General features: G+C 25.5%; 1 protein-coding gene across 3 annotated transcripts in view; it reads right to left on the bottom strand.

Moving 5' to 3' along the window:
* Window positions 1-2,542: 2,542 nt before the first annotated feature.
* Window positions 2,543-17,228, bottom strand: part of LOC132920695 (prostaglandin D2 receptor-like) — a 35,905-nt gene continuing 21,219 nt past the window's right edge. For 2 of the 3 annotated variants that reach the window (XM_060983330.1, XM_060983331.1), the window contains exons 2-4: window positions 9,655-9,838; window positions 8,876-9,093; window positions 3,307-6,143 (exon numbers count right to left, since the gene is read on the bottom strand). In XM_060983330.1, the coding sequence (XP_060839313.1) occupies window positions 5,892-6,143; window positions 8,876-9,093; window positions 9,655-9,838 (654 nt within the window). In that variant the 3' untranslated portion in view covers window positions 3,307-5,891. Of the gene's footprint in view, window positions 2,808-3,306; window positions 6,144-8,875; window positions 9,094-9,654; window positions 9,839-17,228 lie in introns of those variants that run through there. The other variant, XR_009660760.1, reaches the window with a different exon arrangement.

Here is a 17,228-nt window from a genome sequence, read left to right as displayed (position 1 = left end):
GTTTAAATAATACGATATTATATTATTGATATGGTTATATAGATATGTTAAAAAAAAGTGTTACATAATCATTGAAATAAAAGTTTATTGTTTAAAATATTAAATTTGTAAATACAAGGCAATATATTACGAACAGGTTAAATCAATAAGTTAGATTTTCTGTATAGATGATTAGGTGTTTGTAGGCATTTTAATTATATAATCATGCTACATATTTTTAAAATAGAATTAAAAAATTTAAGCGTTATCGTTATCTTTTATCATTTACCCAATTCGAACAAAACATATCAAGTCAAAGTCCATTTCAAAGAAAATGTTTTATAATGACATTCAAATTTGAGATACATTGACGTTGCTAACACCTATACTATAGTTAAATAAATTGATGTCATTGCATAAATCAATCCAAATTTAATATCAAAAATGTACTTTTTCTATTGATATTTTAGTGTATCTGTAAGGAAGAGTGTCTGGAAAATTGATTGCGTGCACTCATATGTGAATAAATAAAAACAAAATCATCGATAATGATCTAAAATATAACGTTGTCATCTTCAAAAATGACAAAATTCTATAAAGTTGATAGCTTTTTCTGAGTTTGGTTATTCGTTTTATTAGGTTATAATATTTATTCGGTGTATAATAAGAAAAAATTAAATATTCATGTTTTCATAAAAACAAGATTAGTACTAGTTATTTCTAGGAAAAAGATTTAATGTAAGCCATTTTCATGGACTTTTTCATCACCGTACCTACTCCCTGCAGGTGTGTGTTAATGAAAATTTACTGTTCTTGGTATGTTTTGAACATGTTTCCTTAATTTATTTTATGTACGATAATATTTACAAATGGACTTTTTACTTAGTAGAGTAATATATTATACTACATATTATTACTTAATATTAAGGTCACAATAAAAAAACAATGGAAATTAGTTCAATATTTTATGTGACCTGACTTAAAATATCAATACAACTCTTAAAAATTATTTTTTCAAAATGTTTGTAAGCTATTCTTACATTAATAATTAATTGGAAATAAAATTAAGATGAAAAAGATACATTAAATTTAAATGCTTGTTAGACCTATACAATCTAACGTGAGACGTGGATTAATATAATTTATTGTCTTCGTTATGTATATAGTATATAAGAAGTTGAGAACTTAGAAGTGATTTATTTAGATTAGTAATATTGATATTTACTGCCTTAAGTGTATTATGTTTCATAAATTCATAATACATGTTTATTAATCTAAAAAAGCTGACTTGATTTATATAACTACGAATAATTAATACTGAAAATATTTTGTAAAGTTGATGAGGAAAATATTAATTGAATACAAAAACATTGTAGGTTAATTTAATAGTGCAATACAACTAATACATCCAAATTTGTTTATAAATCAAAATAGTTGAAATTTATTACTGCGATAAATTATCCTACAAAATTAAAATTACGATTTGCATAATGATTAAACTTTGTCTCGAGGGATAACAAAAAACTGTAAAAAAAATTAGTTATTGTATATCCCATTTTCTGACCTCTACCGGTACCTACCTATATCATCAATTATTGCTTGTTCTGTAACGATGCTGCGGTAACTACCAAATATTTCTTGAGTTGAGAGATTTAAATGGCCAGCCAGCCACTCTAATTAATATTCTACATTATTCCATATGCTCAAAATTGTACAGTTTTCTCATGAGATAACTGACAAAGTATACAATATTATATACTGTGTCTGCCACTGTCTACAGCAGTTTCTAAATCATCGTTAAGATGAGAGTGCTTATATAGTATAGTGGCTAAATACACATAAACGACGTTCCAGGTGTATTACAATACACGCTAATAAATATTATTCATTTTAAATGTTCCTCAAAAATACATATACACACAAAACCAACTTAATCTATATATTTTAATGAACACGTTATTAATTTTAATGCTTATTATGTACAAATCTATCTTACTATTTCGTAAGTCGTACATAATTTTACATTTTTTTATCGTTTGCATTTAGATACCACAACTGTAAAATTGTATTTTATTATTATTTCTACTAGTCACTAGATATAGGTAGGTCATAGCTACATATTAACTATTTATTTAGTGCCAAACAATTTGTATTGTCATTTCCATAACAATTAAGAATATTGTATAAACAATTGGCCATATAAATTACATTTTAATCAGAAAAAATTAAAAACAAATCGAATTACACGTTTTTGAAAGTTTTTAGATTTTCTATTTCACCATACAAAAAAAAAAAAAATATTTAAATATAAAAATGCATTATCTTTTTCAAGAGAAAGTCTAGTCTTTGTAAACCAGAAGTAGATTTACATATTAAAATATTATTATATTTGTTTTAATTCAACTTTAAAATTATAGTTTTTTTTGGAAATTTACCAATATAACCAAAAAGAAGGTTAAAATAATCATCATACTGTACAATCCAGTATTGCCGAGTTTTGATTATTATAATTCAATATTTCAATTTAAAAGTTATAGATTTTTTTGGCATTTAAAAAAATACATTTTTAATTTTAGTTAAATGATTTTATATTTGTTCAATCTCATCATCTATATAATTATTATTAAGTACTAATGAGATAATTCCACACACTTTTTGAAATAAAATTAAAAACATAGATACATATTAAAATTAAAAATATAAACTTTATCACAGGTATAATAAAATGTTATGATATATAAAGTAGGTAAGTAATGTAGTTACACGATACGATAAATTTGAGTTTTTTTATTCAATGAAACACTGGCCATGTGAACCACGAGAAACATCTATAAACAGATAAAATTACATATAAATAAAATTATAATAATATAGAAATTAAATAAAAATTATTATATTTTTTAATGGCATTCGCATTAAAGCTACCTTTAATTATTTTATTTTAACACATCCGCTAAGCTTAATGAATATAACACATAAAAGATAACCTATCTAATTTTTTTTTTTTAAATATTTAAGTGTGCAGGTACGACTTTATAGGAACATTTTCTATATTTATTTTTATCCGAATTTAATGAAATATTAAGCTTTCATGTACTAAACTTTTATTTGAAAAATATAATATGTGTTTTCAATTAAAATATGCTGTGGATGTATTAAAACATCTAAAAATGTAGATGAATTTATGTACCTGTAACATAACATATTCTATAATGTTTGTCAGTAAAAGCAAAAATAGTAATAGTGGTTAATATTAATTATTGCAAAAATAATAACTGACAAATAGCATTCAAAACGACTAATTAAAACATTAATAAAACAAATCTATTCAATTTAAAATGATTTGCTTTAGTTTATTTTAATAGTAATGCATATAGACACAAAATTGTGGCTAATCTATAATTTAAAAAATAATTCATATTATTTTTTTGTTATATTAAAAAATAAATAAATAAAATCACATGTATGATATTATGATAAAATAATAATAAAAGACATTCATAATAATTACAATTTTATTTAGAACATACATATAATATAAATAATAATTAATAAAGCAAACAAAATATTTAAATAACATAACATTAATAAGTAGAAAACCTATAAGGCTTGAAAAGCAAAATATATAAATAAAAAAAATTAAACATAATATTATGAAGGAAATAAATTGCCAAGAATAATACTGGATAAAATAAACATATTGTAATAAGAGCATGCCTAAAAGAATAATGACGTTATAATATATAAAGTAAGTCATAAAATGTACCTACGATTATTAATAAGGCCAACGAGGGTGCAAAATGTACTAGTCATAATATACAATTTTGAAAAGAAATTTTCATTTTTTTTTTTTATTAATAAAATTATCTGTATTACATTTATATATTTATTATTATTTTATTTTATTTTTTAACTGGTTCAAAGTAATAATTTATTTGGTATTTTCTATTTGAAGTAAGAAATACCTACCCATAAATAATGGATTTTCTTGATGTAATAGTACTACTTAAGTATGTTAATTCCATAATATAGTTACATTATTTTATAAACGTGAAATAGATTGTTAAAAAGTGACATTATTTTCACATCGAAATAAAAAAATTTAGGATCTATGTATGTATCGATACCATTTTTTTTTATATTTTGAATAATAATAATTTAATTTATATTCTAGTATCTGTTTGTATTATAGATTTAATTTTTTTTCTTTTACGTTGTAATTAATAGTTGTTTTATTAAAAAACAAAACTGTAAATTGTATTTACGACTATTTCATATTAAAAACAAATGATATAACGCGTGGTACAATATGCAATAAATGATTATATTTTAAAAGGTTTAAAACAATGACAACACTATTTAATTTTATAAGCACACATGCATTTCTATTTCAATTATTTATTTTGAGTGGGTGAATACTTATTTATTTTTACTAACCGTGAATTATTTTAGTTTAGAACACGTAAAGAGAATTGAATTACGGATAACTTAAGTAGTGCCGCTGACACAAACAACATTTAAAACAATATTCTAACTTGTAAGTAATAAATAGGAAATTCATAAAAACAAAACAATTTATAAATTTTATAATTTTCGTACTTAAACGAATACATCTACAAACTTTCTGTCAGTTAGAGGCTATAATATAGGTATGTATACGTATTCGTATAGGCAAATTAGCTATAAAGTTAATTTATATTAAAATATATTTAGAGTTAAAAATTAACATATATAACTAAAATTTTTTAACTTATAGTACACAATGAATACAAATGTATACCTTTGACCTTGGTATAGGTATAATTACATTTTACATTTAAAACCTTCAAGTATAAATTTTTTTTTTTTCACAATATTTGCAAACTTGAAGTTAAAAATTATTTAGTTGTTTTTTACATTTTTGCTTTAGTCTTTGGTACAAATGTCTCTACTCTAAACTCTCAAAAAAATAACAACATTTTTTTTTTAAATTATAATATTCGAGTTTTCTCATTGGCATATAATACGCTAATTCACAGTAAATTAAAATAACTTAAGTATTTTTTAACCACATGAGTATTAGTTTTATATTATAAGATTGTGAAATTAAATTATCAGGAGTAGATGTTTAATGTGTATAATGGCAATACTATGTACATATTATAATAATCATACATTCATACTAATAGATTAATATACCTATTATATAATTTCATTATCTACAGATCGAATCTCGTTGTACCAAAGAAAAATAAGATGTTTTAAATTCTATTTGTTTATGCACATTTAATAACAGCTTAAAAGCCTTTATAAAAATCTTTTTTTTTTGACAGAAGGTACCTATAATACAGGTGTCGAAAAATTTCTTAAATACATTTATCATTTCGGATTTCACGAATTAACGATATAAATATTATCAGTATATAATAATTAGTGTTAAAAGAAAATAAGTTTATATCTTTATGAATTTCCACTTAGTTTTCGCACTTGAAAAAAAATGTGTATAAGTTAGCTACAAACAAACCTAAAACAAGAACAATTGCGCGTTTACCTCACGCTTATAATAATAATTTCTACGAAAAAAATGAATAAATAGTATAGGTACAGGTGTGTTACTGTTTTTAAATTTTAAAGTTTTTTTGCACGACTAACCCATTTATAGTATATGTAATTTCGTTCCTTCCCGCCGTCGGGTCTGGGAGTAGATATGATATGTATATACCTATTTATTACTATGCATGTATAATGTATATATACATATATTGGACAATTATCACTGGCACATTCGCTGGTAGTTTTCCAAAAATGAAAAATAATAATAAAATATCATCGTAACACAATATGATGGTATATATATTATAATTGTATATTATTATACGGTCATGCCCAAACACACGCGTGCAGCAGTAGACTTCAGCCGTCGTATATCGCAATCAGAGCGGCTGCTGCGAGAATACTTCGTACGTTGTTCTCATGGAACTGCTGCGACTCACGCTCGTGCTGCCACCGTTGGCATTTTTTTTGTTCTTCGGTCGCAAGCAGATAGACTTTACTAACGTCCAGTGCTGGAGCACGTACAGGTACGGGTCCAGTGTGAAGTGCATAGCCAAAAGCATGTCTGCAGCCATGGTGAACGGTCGAATCTTTGTCTCATCATCGATGAACCTGGATAACGGTATCGATATCTGTGGAGAAGTACACAAACGTATAAATGTATATAGTTGTCTACATAAATAAATCTGACATGAATTATTTACTACCTAATTGTAAGTTTAAAGATTTCTGGTCCCGAACTCAATAAAATTATATCAATAGATTTTTCGAGACTAATATAAAACGACTTTATAGCTTCTCTTTTCAGCTTCAATAGCACATTGCTATTGGGTGGCTAATATATGAATTCCGTTTTGATTCATAAAAATCGAATAGTTTTTTATTTATATATTGGTTATAAGATAAGAATACAGTTTTAAAAAAAATGAACCGTATGTAGCCGTACCTATGTAACTATGGGATTTTTTTTTAAATAAAATTTATTGTTTAACATTCGAAAAGCAATATCCTCATTTTGTAGCTTCTTATAGATTAAAAATGCAAATTTTTAAAAATTGGCTTTACATGAGGACTGAGGAGGTACAGATTTTTGGGTATAGGATTAGGTAGTATACCTATAAATTCTGTATGAACAACATTTTAGAATCATGAAAATGAAATACTTATCTGTGGATCGCTCAGCGTGCTTACAAAAGATGAGTAGAATTTTGAAACATCTAAACGTGAAAATTAGCAAACAATACGAGACTGGCATCTACCATTATGTAGGAATAGTAAAGTTTAGGAGTTTTTATAAGATGCCGGTAGATAGCTCTTAATATACTATATACCTGCGACGAGTAAACGAGTTTCTGTTTATTTTTATCAGTTCCTAACGCGATGATAATATATCTCGACAAAAAACATTTTTCGTATATCATACTATATTATAATAAGTCTAGTGGAGATTTACATAAAAAATGTATAATGATGTTTTATGCCCGAAAAATACTCTAGCAAATTTCTTGTTCACAATTACGTTGTTGCCACTTGCCATTAGTGGCTTAAGTCGTCTATTCTGTCAAAATACCACGTTTTAAAACAATAATAATTTAACAAAATTATAATATAATAAAACTAAAATATAAAATATTTGACGTAATATTCATTTAGGAACTCATTTTTTAATTTTAATTTAATATTTAAGTATTTTTTTATATTTTAAATTAAGAAATATTATCTTAGAATAAATGTTTTCAATCGTCTAATAAACACAATAGAACGTTTAAAAGAAATTTAAATTAAAGGAACGATGTCTGCAATTTATAATCTCCAATAAGTATTAAGATATTATTATTATTTAATATTCATATTATATGGTTTTTGACTTTCTTATTAATGCTATAATTTACTAATTTAAAATATCAAATTTAACAATAATTCATAATATTTACTATTACTTATATATTCACTTTTAATGCTTTGATTATGTATATTTTAAAACATCCTAAAAACTGATAAAATATGTGGACATGCCATGGTTTTATACTTTTATGGTGTATTCAAAAAGACATAGAATTCATTTAAGTTTAGGACACCTTCAAAACCTTCATTCTGATTTTGTTCAAAAGTCATTTTTTACTGATTACCAACTATAATTTAATAAATACACACATTTTTAGGAATGCAAATATAAATTATATAATCAATTTAATGTTTTTATTATCTGAAAATTATCAAAACGTGAAGATAATTTTATCGAAACAAAAATTCATCTATTGTTCAATTCAGGGTGTTAAATGAATACTGCAATTCTTGACGATTAAAAATTGTATTTAACGTGACATTAATATTCTTTTATAACAAGCGTTGTAAAAAAATAGGCATAGGTATACAGAAATTCTTGTATTATATATTTAGTAAAACCTAATATTAAAAAATAACGCCAAAAAAAATAATTACGCAATTTTAAATTTTCAGAATGCAATTTTACTCTAGAAAAATTCACGGAAATGAGATAAAAGTAATCTTATAATAATTAACGATTTATTAGGAAGATTATAATATAAAATTACATTATTCCACAGAAAAAAAATAATTAACACACAAATAATGTCAAATTTAGTTGTACTAAATTGTTTTGTCCCTCTATAAAAGATTGTGTAATTAATCGCGTTCGTAATACCAATATAGTTTCTATATAATATTATTATCTGGTACACAACAACAATAACTGATAACAAGAACATTTGTTAAAATTATAATTTCATTTGTACGTCTTTTTTTGAATAGATACGTCAACGTAGGTCACAAAAATATTGTATATTTCGTGTTTTTTTATGTATTTAATAAAATATATAAAATATAATAATATGTAACAACAATATTTTTTGTCATAAAATAAAATCTTCGAAATTGTATTTTTTATTTATGAACACAATATAAAAATATAGATACTGCATATTATATAAACTATATTAACCAGGACCGGTCACATAATTTGTTTACAATACTAGCTGGCCTCTCAAACAGGGTAATAATATTATAACGTATTATAATACTTGATTGAAATTCAACTGTTATGATTGAATGTGTGCAAGGGTCGACGGCAAATATGTCAACTCGTAGGTCGAAAATCAGAAATAACTATGTTTTTTACACTATATAACCATTGATTAAATATACATTAAAAATATATTCATTAAATATTTAATCAATGTTTTTATATTATATTTGTAACATTTTGTAATTTTGCTGTTCATAACTCCAGACTTTTTTGCAATAATATTGTTTATGCCAATTTATACACTGTACAGTAGAGTAATATTCTAATACTTAGTTCACACTATAAATGTAGAATTCTATTATGTATTGTAGTATTTACCATTTGCGGAACCCAACATATAACAAACGCGACACACAGCAAAAACATGAGCCAGCCGAACGCTCTTTCTTCTTTGGTAGCAGCGTTGCAAGTCAATGACGATCCTCGACTGATGCGTCTCATTAACACGTTGTGCTTGTTGTGAGGACTGTCCTTCATGCACAGAGCTTTCATTACGGCTAAGTTCGTGTAGACTATTGCAAAGCATAAAAATACACCTACAGCAATAAAACAAAAAATTTTATTTTTATTATGAATTGAAAAAGTTATCAGGAATCTTGTATTGAGCTTTTAAAACTCAGATATAAAAAAATGCTAATGAACTCGAAACTACAATTTTATTTGTAAATGTTTCAGATTTTGTGGAAAATTATAAAATCTACTATTATAATTAAAGTCTAAATATATTTTGACTTTGTATTTTTTAAATTTTTAACTGATCAACAATAATTTTATCGACAGTAATTTAAAAAAAATTTAAAAATCAAGAAATTCTCAAGACTTAACTATTGACTATAGCTCAAAAATCAAAATATTTTGAATATTTTACTATTTATATTGGTAAGAAATTAACTTAGAATACACTATAAACTTCAAAATATTTATTATAGTATAATAAATTATTATTTTTGTTAGGTACCTACCTGTATTTTATAGAAATAGGAAATTAATTTATTTTATTTTAAATAATGCCAAATCATTAGTAAAGGTTTTAAATTATTTGTAAATTTATAGTTAATTAAATGACCTAAAACCCGTTTTAAAGATTACCTACTTACCATGACCGAAATATAAGTAAGCGTATAGCACATCCAAAGGCTTCTTGGCATTCCGGTAACGCACACACGTCGACGATTTCTCATCCCAGTAGAGACCAAATCCAAAGTATGGTGCGCACACTAAACACAGTACTCCTAACCAAAGTATGACCATCATTCGTTTGAGTAGACGAAGGCTAATATGCTGGAATCACATTGGTTATTTAATTAGAATATTATATTTAGTTGAATATATTATATGATAAAAAATTATGCTTGATAGAAAATGCACAAAGTATTTACAATTATTTGGTGTTCTCGTCAATCATCTATTAAACTATTATAGTTTTTTAAGAAATCTCTGTCATATTTATATACTCTATAACCATTTATCTAACCCGATTAAAAAAAAAAAATAAGAATTTCTGTTTTCTATAACGATTATTTACGACTTGGAATTATAATACATCGATATTATTTATACATAATTAAAGACATATGCATTTGTTTATTATTTATGATTTTTAATAACATCAATGACAAAGAACCATTAGTTATATTATATATATTTTTAAAACCACTAAATAAGTTGTGGTTCGCATTATTTTATATATATATACATAATTATACAGTTTTTATAAAATTTTTCTCTTTTAAAAAACAAAAAAATTATCATATGATTGTCGATATTTAGGTCTGGTCCTAATGTTTTAAATTTGTTCGACATATTGAGGCTGGTGAGGTTGTTAGTGTATTAACGGAATTATTTGTTATTACATGTTTGACTAAAATTAATATTATTCCGCAAATTTTACATGTTAATTGGTAATTGTTTTCCACTAGGAATCCATGAGTTAATCATGTATGACAAATATATGAAGGTAGACTTATGAGTATATGGATTTTAATTGTCCAATTACATAGCGTAGGCTCATAAACCTAAATACTTTTGTACTTAAATGTTATAAAGTTAACTATACTTATAAATTATGTTGGCCTAAACTCACAAATATATATGCATAGGCATAATTATCCTCAAAAATCATCTTAATTTAAACGAGTACACATTGTACACAATATTGTGTAGGTAAAATGCAGTAAATATATCAAACTCGTCCAATACAGTCAGTGTTTGATGGTTATACAAGCATATACTATTATAAACTTCTTATTATAACACAGAAGACGTATTTAATAAGCAAAACAAACATTTGCAATAATATAATACATCATACTGTAGGTCCCGCTTGAAAATCAAAAGTAATATACGTTAAGTATTAGTTCACGTATAAAGTATAGCAACGTCATGTATAATATGCGCCTTCGCAAACAATATATTAATAAAGTGAACGGCCGATAAATCGATTTAACTTGTGTATAGAAATGCACATAATGCATATTACTATATCGTAATACATTATACTCGTATTTCTGTCGAAACGGAAACAGATTTTGACTCATCAAGTCGTATATATATGTATATGTATATATATATATAGGGCATTGACGCATATATACATAGTATGATGATATCAAATATATACGAACTATAGTAATAAAACACTATCGCTAAAATCATGACTACTTTTAGGCAAATATAGGACGTATACTTCACCTATATTTTATATTAATTAAAAAAATTATATTTATAGAGTATAGGTCGTGGCTATAGAAAATAAAATCCTTAGTAAAATTGACAAATCTGCCTGTGCCCAAATACATAAATTTCATTATTATTATTATTATTTTGAAACACGAGTATTTTTATGACAATTTCAATACTTTGTTAGAATGCGTGTTAAGATTTTTAAATATTAAATAAATCTTATACGACATTTTAGTATGTGATAAAATAGAAATATTTTAATAGTTAGGAAGAATAAGCTCGTGTAAAAAATTAGTGTTTGAAGAAGTGAAATTTGCGTTATTCGTACAATTAAAAACTATATTGTAATACTCCACTAGTCATTTTTAACGAAAAAAAAAGCATTACACTAAAATGTCTGAAGTGACGCATTACTTCCAACCACTGTGTATACATATTCACCCGTCTGCTGGTGACTCAACGGCCACCAACTCGACCTGATGACTTCGATAACTGTTGGTGATGCAACAGCGTCTCGCCATGTAACTATGTAACTATACCAAGGTAACTATTATGTGTATATATTTTTATATTATATTGCTAATTATACGCTCATCACAGCTTACCAAGTCTACGTGATCTACGCCACATAAAATAGATTAAAGCCACTGCTGTTGCGAACTTAACTATTCCGGTGTAGCGTTTCCGTCTCGCATTAAAATATCAATAGGTACTAGTTTAATATTGGCATCACACTATAGTGTTATTATTATTGTTATTATTATTACTACAAAAGCAAACAATATTTTTATTTATTTTTTTATGCCAGAAGATATATAATTAGATACTATTTATCTCAACGATTATGGTTAGGTTAGGACATTGTGTGTATGTGTTACTAAAATTCCAAGGTGGTCACCCATCCGGGAACTAGCAATGGAGCCGCTCGCTTAACAGCAAACAATATTATAATCGTTAACCGTTCGCTTGCGCGTGAGCAATTAAAACATTTCATAGATACACACAACGTAAAACACGTGTCATTTTTTCTTTATCGGATACGAAATGCAACACAATATTCATAGGCAAAGGTAGTACATTATATGTTAACCTCGTACAATAATAATATAACATTGTTGTATACAGGCGCCTATCATATATAATGTTATACATGTAGTTAAACCTACAGTTTTATATATTTATAGACATACACATTACACATAACTCTACGGTCTCTACGGTATTATTATGACGACTGAGTCGCCGTTGCAACGCCAATACTAACGAGACTAGCATATTCGCAATATGAATATCAAACACGAAAAAAGTCACACACATTTTCTTACTGTCATATTATTATTATGACTTGTTAGAATTTTTTTGGCGCAAAAATAAAAACTTTCATAATGGATAAGCTGATGTATCAAAACTTTCAGCGATGCTCCATCCAACTAAAAATAGCAAATAATAAATATTATATAGCTAATAATAAGCATAACCGAATCTTTTCAGAGCTATATCTTTAAGGCTATAGAACACGATAAGTCTATGGTTAGAAAAACAAATTTTTTAAATAATATTAAACAAACGTTTTATTCTTTTGAAATATTTTTTTAATGTTTTTTTTTTGTGATTTTTTAAACATGCTTTAAAAATTATAAAAATGCTTTGTTATTGGTGTATATATAGTATATAGTATGATCTACAAATAAAATATATATTTTACAGAAAAAATTCCTATACAATTTATTTTTTTATAAAACTTTTATTAAAATGTTTTAAATGTTTATTAAAGCGTTTTAAGCACATTCCAATCCTGAGTCAATAACTATAATCTATAAAACACAATATTATATAGTAAGTGAATAAAGCAAATAAACAAACTAAAGTATAGAAATGAAACGTTATTCGATAAAATTAAACACGTTATATAGATTTGAACAATAATTATATTGTATAAAAGTTACAAGTTATTTTAATGGTCAGTGACAAAAATTGATTCTTCCGTTCAAAATTGATTTGATTTAATAAAAGTCAAACGCCACAAATATACACGATTTAATTATATTTTTAAATAATATGTGCTACGACTGTAATGAGTCAATTTTCGAATTCTATTACAAAAAGACACGCACAGTATAATATATAATATAATATAAGTGTCGTGACGAATTAATTATATTTAGTTCCTCCTTCCTGCCACGCTAGGTAAACGGAAAAGAAAAGATTTCTGTGCGTGTGTATCTATACACCTTATATAAAAACACATGTATATAGAATATTTTGTTTTTACTAACGACCTTCAATATCATTAATCCAAGACTTTGCAGCTTGCTTGTATATTTTATAGTGTCACAAACAGAATAATAATTTTTAATCGGCAAAAATAGAATATAATAATTGCGTTGTTTTGTTTTCATCGCTTTATGTATCTATACGTAATGCATGTCGTGTTTTCATCAACAGACATTTTCTCAAAAAAAAAAATAAAAAATTACGCGTCGTCAACCGTACACTGTTTATCTGTTTTTCCACACTGGTGGTCTATATATTATATATATTGATCAAAGGTCGTATATAGACTCAAATGCATCGAAACGTCTTATCAAGATATTTGAGATATTTTTTTAGCAGCTCCCGTCCATTGCTTTTTCAATTAATCCCCCGCGGGTTAAATTTACCAATTTCAAAAAAAAATAAGCCAATTGATTCGATAATAAGGTCAAATGAAACCAAACCCCAATACAATATATTATATATATATGTATAAAATAGTGTCGTATTTTAATAACTGATAAAATATTGCAAAATGTAAACAAAATATCAAATAATATTGATCACATCGTAGTTTATTAGTTTATTACGAATGATAATTATATTTATTGTATTATGTCACAATGCTTCTATTATTTATGCATATGTTATGCAATATATGATAGATATTATTTAATTATTAAACACGATTTTAATTAATTAATAACAAATTATTATATTATTTTAATATCACGCAATAGGATGTATAAGTACTAAGTACCTATGTCTACGAGTATAAATTTAACATATTATTATATATTTTTATTTATATTAGTTAATAGGTAAGATAAAATATTGTGTATACTTACTCACCTACTTGTGATTTGTGATTTTATTTTGTTATGTTATCTTTAATAACTATTGCAATTATTTGCAGTATTGCGTGATAAATTGAAAAACGTAAAAATTAAAAATCACAACTTTATATAAATGTAATGTGACCATTAAAAAACCTAAAATCCTTAAAGATATAACTTATCATATCAATTTTCATAGTTTAATTTCCTCGAGAAGAAAACATTGGAATCTACAAAATATTTTTCAGTTAAACTTGGATAGAAAAAATAATTGGTGTTTAAGAGATATTATATTATATTCTATTGAAGTCTATTAATAAAATATTTCTAATATTTTCATTGAGCATTTCTTTAAATTAATTGATCTCAAAATATAATATTACCTGTAAATATTTACTATAACATTGTTATACCTTGGCAACTTTATACTTGAAATGTAATTTCTAAAATATTGTAAAATACTAAATTTAAGGGGTAGTATTGGTAGTAATAATTATTCAAATATATTGATTATAAGATATTGATAAAAGCTGATTATAAAAGTAAAAATAACTAGATACCATTACAATAAATATATTTTTATTTTTTTTTTATTTAAAATTATAAATAAAGCAAGAAAATAATTGGTTTTTGTAATATATCTTTTTCTTGTGGAGCATTTTTTCGGGGGTAAAAGCGGGAGTGTTCTACACTTACAAGTAGTCCTATTGATTGTAAATCGAGACTAGTTGGTCATTTTTCATTTTTTTCAGCAATTCTCTAATAAGCTCAAAAAGAAACTACAAATAAGTTATAGTGAATTTATGTAGGTTTCGTTTTAACCAATCTTCACGTGGTCAATATAATTTTTTTAACATTAATGTTAAATTTAATAAAAAAACAAAATATGTTATACGTTCACCGCTAATAATATAATATGTATTACTTAATCATTATCAAAACATATTTTTCGTAATAAATTAGTATTTGTGATTCATATTACATTTTTTCAGATTTAAAAAAAAATAATTATCTATAGATTATTAATTTTTTTAAATAATAATCGTAGATACATGTATAATAATTTTTCGTTCAATAACCATTACATAATTCACTGTTCTATCTTATACATATTCAATTTGAATAATATATGATCACTGTAGGATTGAGATACTTTTCAAGTCTTAAATTTTGTTTTGAAGTTAAGAATGATTAATAAACATAGATTCATGCAATTATAATGACCCACGAAGTAAAATGAATTTAATCGTATAAGTTTACACTAAACAATATTATACAACGAATTAAAAATTAATTGATTTCCATTTTACTAATAACCGAGTAAAATCGTTTGAACACAAACATATAATATTTGGCATAAGTATATTTTACAATTTAAAAATATAAAAATAATTACATGATGCGTATGAACATCTGAAGAACTATAGTTGTCTAATATACATTTCTGTGTAATTCATGAATAATCGAGCATACTCGTATCTTTAATATCATCTATATGATAAAAACTTTTATGAAAAATTATGAATAAATTTGTTTTTCAATCGAATATTACGAAATTCAATTACTTTTAGCATTTTATGTTTATTTTTTTTTCACTTAGCACAACGAAATACGGCCGTATGTACATTCTCTCAAGGTCTTTTAGCATACGTCTCATTAGAGTAACCGAATCGAGGTGCCTCCTATATACTATTCAGACTTTGAAGTCTCCTTTTCAATCACCATTATTCAATGTTTGTAAATAGTATGATAATAATATATATTTTACATGCAGGATACCAATGTAATATAATATTACTAGCAAGTAGCAGTATAACTCGGCTTCGCCCGGAAAAAAATGATCAAATATGAATTATGGTGCTATAGCTATACAGATATAATATCTTGATTTTAGTATGCTCAGTCAACGTTCAAATCGGCGTTTCTCGTTCTGTGAATTAATACGATCGGGATGGGGAATCAATTTAACTGTAACGAATTAAATATCGCACTTGGTATGTTTTCGAACGCGGTTCAAACTACTTTTTCTACACTTTTTGTTATCTCAGGGAACAATCTCTAACATTTTCGTAAAAAAACAGTCGAGTTATGGTTTTCGAATATATAAGCAAAGTACACATATAATTCATGTAGGTATATATAATATATTATAAATTTCTTTTATTCTTTCGACCGATCACAAAATATATTTATATGAATATATGAACAGAAAATATTCGATTTTTATGAACCAAAACGAAATTCTCGTGTGAGCTAAGATTCATTTAGGAACCTACATGGGTATTGAAAAACTAAGTTATAAATATTCCCCCGGGTATCAAGGAATACATATGTATGTAAAATTTGATGCAAATTGGTTCAGCAGTTTCCGAGATTACCGGATACGAATCACTAACAAAGCATAACTACTTTCTATGTACAAAGGAGAAAAATATATAGCTATCTGTATTCGGTCTGTAGTCTGTTATAAGCAATATCGAAAAATATCTCCTGCCACCCCGAATACGTGTTGTTCGCGTAATGCCGCAATTATATACTGAACACGGACACTGGACGACGTACGTTTATAAATTATAATATAATATATTATTTAAGTCGTATTTAATATAACGCTGTGTAGTATCGGTTGTTATTAGTCGAGGAAACGACGACGCGTTTGTGTTCGTTCGGCGTTAATATTCCAACAGGCACGCGATGGCCAGTTGCAAATTCTTCGCCATTACATTCCGCGGGCGACAACAATAATATATTAATGAAAATAAAAATATCGGCGACGTGGGATCGTGGTTGTGCGCAGATTTAGAAAATATGCTTGGCGAATATTATAGGTATATCGTATAATATATCAATATATACATGTCATCGCAGCGTGTTATTGTATTATTATTATTATTATTATT

The sequence above is a fragment of the Rhopalosiphum padi genome, chromosome 2 (genome assembly GCF_020882245.1).
Source record: "Rhopalosiphum padi isolate XX-2018 chromosome 2, ASM2088224v1, whole genome shotgun sequence".
Taxonomy (NCBI): Eukaryota; Metazoa; Arthropoda; class Insecta; order Hemiptera; family Aphididae; genus Rhopalosiphum; species Rhopalosiphum padi.
Note: the sequence above shows the minus strand (reverse complement) of the source record. Positions and strands in the feature narration are given on the sequence as shown.